This window comes from Ornithorhynchus anatinus, chromosome 5, assembly GCF_004115215.2.
Source record: "Ornithorhynchus anatinus isolate Pmale09 chromosome 5, mOrnAna1.pri.v4, whole genome shotgun sequence".
Lineage (NCBI taxonomy): Eukaryota > Metazoa > Chordata > Mammalia > Monotremata > Ornithorhynchidae > Ornithorhynchus > Ornithorhynchus anatinus.
This window is the reverse complement of record NC_041732.1, coordinates 1001236-1012057: the sequence shown is the minus strand read 5'-3', so window position 1 is coordinate 1012057 and position 10822 is coordinate 1001236. Positions and strand designations below refer to the sequence as shown.

The 10822-nt window shown below is 62.2% G+C and overlaps 1 protein-coding gene across 1 annotated transcript; it reads right to left on the bottom strand.

Moving 5' to 3' along the window:
• Window positions 1-1699: 1699 nt before the first annotated feature.
• On the bottom strand, window positions 1700-8161 carry FOXA3 (forkhead box A3). Its single transcript, XM_029065296.2, has 2 exons — window positions 8017-8161; window positions 1700-3283 (listed from the first exon to the last, which is right to left on the bottom strand). Exons 1-2 carry the CDS (start codon window positions 8086-8088, stop codon window positions 2132-2134), a joined length of 1224 nt encoding a protein of 407 aa, XP_028921129.1. The 5' UTR covers window positions 8089-8161; the 3' UTR covers window positions 1700-2131.
• Window positions 8162-10822: the final 2661 nt, after the last annotated feature.

Genomic DNA, 10822 nt, shown 5'->3' with positions numbered 1-10822 from the left:
ACAGCCCTCCCCGGGCTGCCCCTCCCCTAGGCCTTGGGGCCTCAGGGTCTCTCCTCAATCTCAGTCCAGGCGGACCAACTGTGGAACCATTTGGGGGGCATCTTTGGCCTCGTCATATCCCTCCGCTCACCAATTCTTTCCCACCGCAGAATATTCCTTCAAGCACCAACCCTGCAAGTTTCAGCGTATCCCTCCACCTTCCCCTCAGAATATCCCTCCCCTCTCCAATTTGTGCGCCTCAACAAATCCGTGTGCCTCAACAAATCCGTGTGCCTCAACAAATCCCTTCACCTCACAACTTGTGTACCTCAACAAATCCCTCCGCCCTACAACTTGTATGCCTCAGAGTATTCTTCCGCCTCCGACTTCTATGCCTCAGTAAATCCCTCCGCCCACCAACCCTGTGTGCCTCACCTTACCCTTAATTCCTCAAAACCGCTGTGCCTCAGCATACCAACGACCCCTTCCGCCTCAGCGTATTCCTCCGCCCACCAACCCCTGCCTCAACCTCCCCCTTTACCCCCAATCCCTGTCTCGGGTGCAGAGGGGCAGAGGGACATAGCTGTAATTTACTTATTTATTTTCACGTCCGTCTCCCCCTCTGCACTGTCAGCTGGTTGTGGGCAGGGAACGTGCCTACCATCTCTGCTCTAGTGTACTCTCCCAAGCGTTAGGATGGTGCTCTGCACAAAGTAAGCACTCAATAAATACGATTGATCGATGGATTGTGCCTGGCCTGGAACTCCCTCCGGATTCATATCTGACATCCTCTTCAAAGCTCCGTTCAAATCATACCTCCTCCAACAGGCCTTCCCTGACGAACCCCTCAAATCCCTACACTATTCTCCCTCCCTCCCTCCCCCCATTATGAGTCACCAGTGCACTTGGGTCGGAACCTCTTAGAGGACCAAACCCGCCCCCAGAACCCCAGCATTCCTATCCATATCCTTATACTGTGTGGAAATTAATTTAAAGTCTGGATTAATGCCTCCATTCACTGTACTCTCCTAAGCACTGTGCACTATGTAAGTGCTCAGTAAATATTGGTGATTGATTGACTAGCTCAGTGCATCCCTCCACTCTTCTTTCTCTTCACCCCTCAGCACATCTCCCCTCTTCCTTTCTAATAATAATTTGTAATTATGGTAATAGGGTATTCGTTAAGCGCTTACTATAAGTGCTGGGCTAGCTACAAATCTATCAGGTCCGCGAGCTAGTCCCCCTCAAGGAAGTTTGCTACCAGCGACCACCACCGCCCCGGACCAGAGAGGGGGGACGCGGTGACGAGGGATCTGACCGCGGATTAGCGATTAATCCAGCGGGCCGGGCCCTCTGGCCACCCTTCCCCGCCCACCAGGCCAGAAGGCCTGAGCCCTGCTGGCCGGAACCCCGGTGGGGGGGCGGGGGTGGCTGTTTGGTTAACAAACTGTCCCATCGGTCATGGACCTGGGAGCGGGGGCGATGGTGTTGGGGGGAGAGGATAAAGGTCGGTGGGGAGGGGAGGGGTGAGGGCAGGGGGCACCCAGCCCCCTCCTCTTTCAGGCCCTCGGGCTCCCCCTCAGCCCCAGGCCCCCGCCCCCCCCGGGGCCTGCCCCATCCCACGTCCAGAAAGAGGCTACCCAGAGGCAGGAAGAGCTGGTTGGGTATCCACCGCCTTTAATAACAAAACCAAACACGGTGCCCCACTCCCCCCCTACCCTCCCACCCCAACCCGCCGTGATCCTATATATTAAAACACCTCTCATCTGATCCACCCCGCCCAGCCCGACCGCCCACCGCCACTTCAGAAGACGCTTAAATAGAAACCTCGGGCCCCGGCGGGGAGAAGGGGCCGGGGCGGGGAAGGGGAAGGTCATCCCACCCCGGCTCCCTCATCCAGCATTTGGGGGTTCAGGGCAAGTAACTGAGATCCTTCCCTTCCACATCTCCCCCTCCCCGCACCCCAGCATCCCCAACCCCTGTCGTAACATGGCTGCCAAAATAACCACGGTGGCGGTGGGTGGGGCGACCGCGGGAAGAGAGAATGAGTCCCGGCCCCCTTCCCGCTTGGGCCGGCCGCCGGGGGCGTCCCCGGCCACCTCCCCGACCTCCTCCATTGACCTTCCGGGACCCCACTTCTCTCCCGGCCCCGTTAGGAGGCATTGAGCAGAGAGCGGGTGTACAGGCTCTGGTAGTAAGTCCCAGCCTCCCCCAGCGGGGCCGCGGCCGCCTCGTAGCCGAGCTTGGCGTCCGCGGCCGTGGCGGCGGCGGCGGCCGTGGCCGCTGGGGAGGGGCCGTAGCCGCCATAGGCCAGGGCCTGCTCGTAGCCCTTCAGGTCCACCTTGCTGCCCTGCTCGGAGGACATGAGGTTGGTGATGGAGAACGGGTGATTGAAGTTGTACTGGGCGTCCAGCTTGAGGTCGCCCACCAGGTCCAGGCCGGGGAAGTAGTGGGGGGCGCCCAGGGCGGCCGGCGAGGCCCGGGGGGAGGCCCGGGGCGGGGAGTCCTCCGCGGCCCCCGCCGGCAGCCCCGCCGGCTCGGGCGGCTCGGGCTCGGCCCCCTCCCCGGTCCCGGCTGGCCCCGGCCCCTCCCCGCCCTCGGCCGCCTTGGCGCCGGGCGGCTTCTTGGCCTTGTCGTCGATCTTGAAACGCTTCTGGCGCCGCAGGTAGCAGCCGTTCTCGAACATGTTGCCCGAGCCGGGGTGCAGCGCCCAGTAGGAACCCTTGCCGGGCTTGTCCGGAGAGCGAGCCACCTTGACGAAGCAGTCGTTGAAGGAGAGCGAGTGACGGATGGAGTTCTGCCAACGCTGCTGGTTTTCACGGTAGTAGGGGAACAGGTCCATGATCCACTGATAGATCTCGTTGAGCGTCAGCATCTTGCCGGGCGCCTGCTGGATGGCCATGGTGATGAGCGAGATGTAGGAATACGGCGGCTTGGCGTGCGCCAGCGGCCGGCGGTAGGTCTTGGCGCCCGCGTCCTTGGGCCGTGCCACCCCCGCCGGGTAGGCCAGCCCCGGCGGTCCCGCCGGCGGCCCCGCGCCTGGGTAGGGCACTAGAGGGCTGAGCGGGGCGGCGGGGGGCTGGGGCCCCAACGAGGCCAGGCCCGGGCCAGCGGTGGCTGCGGCGGTGGCCGGGAGCCCCAGCGGGCTGGCGGGGGGCGGGCCCAGGCCGGGCAGCGGTGAGGAGGTGAGGCCTCCGGGGCCGTAGGGCATGTTCAGGGCGGCCGGGGTGCCCAGCGGGCTCAGGGTCATGTAGGAGTTGACGGGGCTCAGGCTGGGTGGCATGGCACCCACGGCCGGGTAGACCTGGGGGGAGAGCAGGGGGGGAGGGCGTTAGTCTCGGCCGGGTGGGCTGTGGTAGGGGAGGGGGCTGAGGAATGGGATGGGGGGGCTGGGGAGGGGAGTCTGGAGGATGGAGTGGGGGAGCTGGGGGAGTGGGGAGAAGGGGACGGGTGGGCTGGAGGGAGTCGGGGGGAGGGCTGGTCTGGGAGGGGAGCCGGGGATGGGAGGGGTGGACCCTCTCGTTCTGCCCCCCCCCCGGGGCTGAGCTAGGGACAGATGCCCACCATAGGGAAAGATACCCACCCCCAGGGTCCTGGACTCCCACCGCCCCCTCCTCCATCCACGGGCTGACCTAGGGACAGATACTGGCACCTAGGTCCCTGGAGTTTTGCTCCCTGCCCGCGCCACCCCCGCTGCCCCCCTGGCCCCGGCTGAACTACAGGAAGCAGCATGGCTTCGGGGAAAGAGCGCGGATCTGTTTTTGTTCATTTTGTTTTGTTTATGGCATCTGTTAAGCACTTACTAAGTGCCAGGCACTATTCTAAGCGCTGTGGTAGATACAAATTAATCAGATTGGACACAATCCCTGTCCCACATGGGGCTCACGGTCTTAATCCCCATTAATCCTCAATCCGTGCTCTCTCTACTAGGCCCCGCTGCTTATCTAAGGGCTGGAGTCGGAGGACCTGGGTTCTAATCCTGAACCCGCCATTTGTCTGCTGTATGACCTTGGGCAAGTCACTTCACTTCTTGGTGCCTCAGTAAACTCATCTGCAAAATGGGGATTAAGACTGTGAGCCCCACGTGGGACGTGGATTCTTTCCAACCTGATTATCTACCCCAGCCCTTAGAACGGTGCCTGACACGTAATATGTGCTTAGAAATACCGTAAAAAAAAACCCCAACAAGAACAACAAAAAAAAATAGGGATAGATAACCACCCCCAGGGCCCTGGATTTCTGCCCCCACCCCCAGGGCCGAGCTAGGGTAGATTCCCATTCTCGGACCTGGTATTCTGCTCACTGGTGCACCCCAGGGGGGAAGGGGACTTCAGAGGGGCCCAAGTAAGGGCCTGCCCCTTTTCCTCACAAAACCATCCAGTGGTCACCCCTCTCCTCCTGCAGCCAGCACAGACTCCTGCCCCTCGGCCTCAAGACTCTCCGCCAGCTCTGTCCACCTTACGTATATCGGTTCTCCGCTCTGCTCAGCCACTGCCTCCCTGCTTGCACACTTAACACCTCCTCCCAAGCCCTCCTCCTGGTTTACCCATCCACCCCCCTCACCTTGCCCTCTCCCAACCCGTCAGTCACGTTGTGCCCGCGACCCGGACCTCTCCTTGCCCCAGTATCTACCAGGCCCCAGCTCTCCCCACTTTCAAAGCACTCTAAATCCCCACTCCTCCACGCTTCCCCACCAATTTTCCAGCTCTCCATTCTGATCTCCACTTCAGCTGCCTCCAGCGCTTCCGACTCCCACCCCCTTCTACATCGCCCCGACTCGTCCCCTTTATTCGCCACCGCCCCCCCCCCCAACCCCACAGCCCTTATGTCCAAATCTGTAATTTATTTATTTCTGTTAATGTCCGTCTCCCCCTCCAGACTGTGAGCTCGTTGTGGACAGGGAATGTGTCTATTATACTGTTATGTTGTGTTCTCCCAAGGACTTAGTACAGTGCTCTGCACACTCTTAGTCCTCAATAAAAATGATCGAGGGCCTGGCTATCTATGCATATTCCAGTTTCTCCCTCTGTCTTCTCATTAGAGTGGAAGGTCCTTGTTGGCAGGCACTCAGTAAATACTACTACAACTCCTAGAGGCAGAAGAGATATCTCATCTCTCCACCCCAAGTGGAAAAAAGGGGCCGGAAGAAGAGCCACTCTGGGGGTCCCACCTCCCTCTCCCCAAGTCTGACCCATATCCTTCCTGCTGCAGAGACCACCAGAGGAGAGGGGTTGGAAAGACCGAGGGGAGGGAGTAAGGGGGGTGGGGATGGTGTGAGGAGGTGGAGAGGAGTTAGCTGTGGGCAGGGAATGAGTCTGTTCCATTGTACTCTCCCAAGCGCTTAGTACAGTGCTCTGCAGAGTAAGGGCTCAATAAATAGATTGACTGACTGACTGACTGGCAGAGCTAAGGCTTTCAGTAATCCAAGCTGAACCCATCCCAGAACTCAGGCCTGGGCTGAGAAGAAAGGGAGAGAGTCGGGTCTGCCCACGTCACTCCCACGGGGTTCCGACTCCCGCCTTCTGAAGGCGGAGGCTTTCAGGTTCCCCTCGAGTGTAGCGCGGGTGGGGTGCGGGGGCATGAGGGGGGTGAGGGGTCCCGACTTCTAGAGTTTCATTTCCTCGTCCGCCGGGGTGGGAAGCCAGTACACCGGGGACGGGCGCGGGCCACCGGGTCCGGCGTCCCTCCCCCGGCTCCACGAGGGCCTGGCACCCCCCGGCACCCCCTGCACCCCGGTTTGTTGGGGGGAAGACATCACCATGGCGATGAGGGGGGGCGGGGCGATAAACCTGTTTGCCCAGGGGCCCGCTCCTTATCAGCAACCTCTGATGATCCATTGTTGCTGGCAGGTGTGGCCTGGGGCGCCCCCACCCCCCCAGCACTGACCCCCCCCCGTCCCACCCGCCCGCCGGTAGCCCCCTCCCCTCCCTGCACCACCCGCTCAGCCCAGTCGGTCCCCGATGCTCCCGCCCCGAGAGGAAAGGCAAGGCCGCTCCGGGCCTAAGGTCTTCAGGTGTCCCAGCTCCCAACCCCCTCCCTCCTCGCCCCCCGAGGCTGGCAGATACCCACCCCCCAACATACACACACACACACACACCAGCTCCCGGCAAACACCGAGGCCTTGGACATTGGCTCCAGCCGAGGTCACTGCGGCCGGGCCACGCCCCCCAACTCCCCCCCCCAAACCCCCTCCCCTCCGCCCCTTCCCCCCCCACCCCCGTCCGCCAGACACTTCCCCACCAACCCCCCTCCTCCCCTCCCCTGTCCCCCAGGGGGACCGTTCCCCGCCTCCCGGCACCGGCCCGGGTGGAAGCTCCGGGACAGGGTCGGGGGGTCTCGGGAAGGCAACTTTCCAGGACTCCTCGTTCCCACCTCTCCCTTCGACCTGGCCCGCCGCCCCATCCCGATCCTTCCCCCTTCTCCCATTCCAGATCCTCTGCTAGACACCCCCCACAACCCGCCCCCCGCCTCCGGTCGCAGCGCAGGAAATAACGCGGCAAACAGACCGCTTTGATGGACGGCCGGGCCCGGCCCCGGGGGCTCCAGGCGCCCGTCGCTCTCCGGTCCCGACACCGCCCCACGAGACCCCTGTCTCCGAGACCCCCCTACCAGCAGTCCGGACACCGCCCCCGACCCCCCCTCTGTCTCCGAGACCCCTCTACCCCCGATCTGGACACCGAGCCCCGAGACCCTCCTTCCCACGATCCGGACACCGACTCCCCACCCCCCGAACCCTCTGTCTCCGAGACCTCCCTACCCCCGATCTGGACCCCGACCCCCGAAACCTCTGTCTCCGAGATCCCCCTACCCCTGGTCCGGACACCGACCCTCGAGACCCCCCCTAACCCCGATCTGGACACCTCCCCCACGAGCCCTCTGTCTCCGAGACCCCCCTACCCCCGATCTGGACTCCGACCCCCCGAGTCGTCTGTCTCCGCGACCCTCCTGCCCCCGGTCCGGTGCGGACACCGCCCCCCGATACCCCTGTCCCCGAGACCGCCCCCCCTCCACCCGGCCTGGCCTTGAGACCTCTGTCTCTGAGACCCCTCTACCCTTGGTCCGAGACCCTGGGACCCCCCCCCCCCGTGCCTCAACCTCCCCCTCTTCCCCTCATCTGCCCAGCTCGTTGGAGTTCCCGCCATCCTTCCCCTTCGGAGGGACCCCTCCGGTGCCCGGCCAAGGGTTGGGACCCCGGCGACCCGCCGCCCCCTCGGCCCCAGAGCGTGACCGTCCCCTCCCCCCTCCATCAGAGGGGGGGAAACCGGACCCTCGCGAGGGGACAACGTGTCCCCCGGCCTCCACCTGGCCGCGCGGCGCTCCCTCCCCCTGCTCGGGGCCGACCTCGCGGATCGCAGGTCTGAAGGCGTTGCACCGGGAGGGACGGGAGTGGGGCAGGAAGAAGGACTTCCCGGGGGTCCGGAGGGGAGGGGGCTCGGCTGCCCCGGGTGGGTTGGGCCGGGAGAAGGGCCGCCCGGCGCGGAGGTCGGGGGATGCCGAGGGCGACCTCCGAGGCGCCTCATCCGACGGGTCGAGGAGGGGACTTGGGGGCGTCTCTCAGGTCTGGAGGTGGGAGGGAGGGTCCCAGGCGCCAAGGGCCTCCCCTCCGCCAACCCGGGGCGAAGACCCCCCTCCCCCTCCCCGCCCCGGGAAAGCCCGCCGGGACCCGCTGCCACGTCCTTTGGGAAGCCGAGGCGCGCGCGGGACCGGCCGCGGGACCGGCCGCGGGGCGGGGGTCTCTCTATCTTTCCCGGGGCCGGGGTCGGGCCGGGCCCGGGGAGGGAGGGCAGAAGAGGGGCCGGGGGCGAACCCCTCTCCCTCGGGGTGGTTCTCGGGCGGGAAAACCAGGCGGGACCGGAGTCCGGGGTCCGGGTGGGCCGGGACTCTTCATCGGCCCGGACGGGTGAGCCCCCGCCCCGTCCCACTGTCCAGCAGCGCCCCGGGCCACCGGTCACCGGCCCCGCTGCGGTGTCCCGCCCGGCTCCGTCCTTCCCTCGGCCTTCCGCCGGCCCGGCCCCTTCCGACCCAGCCCGGACCCACCTCGTTGGCCTCGGGGTAGTAGGCGCTCCAGTCCGCCAGCTCGTGGGTCTCCATCTTCACGGACCCCAGCATCCCCGGCGGCGGGGGGTCGGAGACCCCGGCCCCAACCGCGGCCCGGGGCCGCCGGGCCCAGATCTCAAAGCGCACTACGGGGGGCGGGGGGCGGCAGGCGCGGGGGTGGGACGGTGGCGGGGAGTCCGCTGCGGCGCCGGCCCCGCTGGTCCCGGGGCGGGGGGACGCAGAGCCGGACGCTTTATAGCCGGGGCGGAGACCCCACCTCCAGGACCCACGCCGGGCCCGGGGCGCCCCCTGCTGGCGGGTGCGGACCTCCCCCCCCCTTTCTGCCCCCCCCCCCCCCCCGGGAGGCGCCTCTCTCAGGACGTTCCGGGCGGGGCTTTGGTGGGACCCTGACGGGGGTCGCTTCCCCCTCCCTGCACCCTCCTTTGACGAGAAGAAGCGACTGAGCCCTTGCCTTAAAGAAGCGGCGTGGCTCAGCTCGAAGAGCACGGGCTTGGGAGTCGGAGGTCGCGGGTTCTAATTCATTCGATCGTATTGATGGAGCGCTTACTGTGCGCGGAGCACTGGACTCGGGGCTTAATCCCGCCTCCGCCACTTGTCTGCTCGGGCGGGTCGCTTCACTTCTCTGGGCCTCAGCTACCTCATCTGTAAAATGGGGAATAGAAGTGTTTCATTCATTCGATAGTATTGATGGAGCGCTTACTACGTGCAGAGCACCGTACTAAGCGCTTGGAATGGACAAATCGGTAACAGATAGAGACAGTCCCTGCCCTTTGACGGGCTTACGGTCTAATCGGGGGAGACGGACGGACAGACAAGTGTGAGCTCCACATAATAATAATGTTGGTATTTGTTAAGCGCTTACTATGTGCGGAGCACTGTTCTAAGCGCCGGGGTAGATACAGGGGAATCGGGTTGTCCCACGCGAGGCTCACAGTCTTAATCCCCATTTTACAGATGAGGGAACTGACGCCCAGAGAAGTGAAGTGACTTGCCCACGCTCACACAAATGCCAAGGGGCAGAGCCGGGATTCGAACCCATGACCTCTGACTCCCAAGCCCGGGCTCTTTCCACTGAGCCACGCTACATGCCCTCCCCCCCCCCCCCCCAAGCCTCTGCTCTTCCCCCTTCCCCTCAGCACTGCGCTCATTTGTATATATTATTTATCATCCTATTTACTTTGTTAATAAGGTGTAGGTCTCCTTGATTCTATTTCTCTTGATGATATTGTCTTGTTTTTGCTTTGTTCCGTTTTGCTTCGCTGTCTAGACGGCGAGCCCGTCACTGGGCAGGGATGGTCTCCATCTGTTGCCCAAGTGTCCGTTCCAAGCGCTTAGTACGGTGCCCTGCACATAGTAAGCGCCCAATCAATACGATGGAATGAATGAAAGACCATGGGTCCACCTGATTACCCTGTCTCCATCCCAGCGCTTAGAAGGGTGCTTAGCACGTAGTAAACGCTTAACAAACCCCGCAGTTATTGCTGTTATTGTTGGCGGGGGGTGTCCCCACTGCTCTCTCGCTCCCGCCCCCAAGACGGACCCCCGGGATTACCCCGCTCGGGGCCGGGAGTGGCGCCATCTAGTGGCCGCTCGGGAATCGGCGGAAATTCATTCGATAGGATTTACGGAGCGCTTACTACGTGTCCCCCCTCAGCCCCTCAATCAGTCATTCATTCAGTCGCATTTATGAAACGCAATCAATCATGTGTATTTAGGGAGCATTTGCTCTGTGCAGAGTACTATACCCACACCTTGGGAGAGTACAATAGAGCAACATAGCTGACACGTTCAGCGATGTAATAATAATAATAATAATGTTGGTATTTGTTAAGCGCTTACTAGGTGCAGAGCACTGTTCTAAGCGCTGGGGTAGACACAGGGGAATCGGGTTGTCCCACGTGGGGCTCACAGTCTTCATCCCCATTTCACAGATGAGGTAACTGAGGCCCAGAGAAGTGAAGTGACTTGCCCACAGTCACACCTGACCAGTGGCCGAGCCGGGATTCGAACTCATGACCTCTGACTCCAAAGCCCGTGCTTTTTCCACTGAGCCACGCTGTGAATGGTCTAGTGGTTAGGGCGCGGGCCTGGGAGTCAGAGGGTCATGAGTTCTAATCCCCGCTCTGCCACTTGTCTGTTGTGTAGGCCTTGGGCAAGTCACTTCTCTGGGCCTCAGTTCCCTCGTCTGGGGATTGAGACTGTAAGCCCCACGTGGGACAGGGACTGTGTCCAAACCGATTTGCTTATATCCACTCCAAGTGCTTAGTACAGTACCTGCCACATAGTAAGTGCTTAACAAATGCCATTATTATTATTATTATTATTACATTACCTGCTCACAACGAGCTTACAGGCTGGGTCCCCCCACCCCGGCCCAGTCCTTCTGATGTCCTGGGTCCCCTACCCCCCGCCGCCTGCCTGACCGCTGCCCAATCACTTCCGCCTCACAGACACACTCAGATGTATGGACTTTCACACAGACTGTTCCAGAGAAGCCAATACTGGCCTATATGCCCCGCCCCCCCCCCCAACGTACTCACTCACCCACCTGTCAATCCTCCTATATACGCTTTACATCTAGCAGGCTTACAAAACAGTTTTTGGGGGTCTTAAAAATTAAATATTAAACAATGACTCTAACAGTCCAGAATCGTCTTCCTGCCCACTGAAACCATGACTCCCCTAGAAAGTTCCTCATAGCAAGGATAGTGAGTATGCTCTCTCTGTCTCTCACCGTTCTGGATGCAGAGGGGTGGAGTGCACTGCACACAGTAAGCGCTCAATG

What these genes read in the sequence shown, in the direction of transcription:
- FOXA3 (XM_029065296.2), bottom strand. Translation starts at nt 8,088, where the DNA reads ATGCTGGGGTCCGTGAAGATGGAGACCCACGAGCTGGCGGACTGGAGC. An exon ending in ACTACCCCGAGGCCAACGAG is followed by an intron (nt 3,284 to 8,016) that starts GTGGGTCCGGGC and finishes CTCTCCCCCCAG; the next exon opens with GTCTACCCGGCCGTGGGTGC.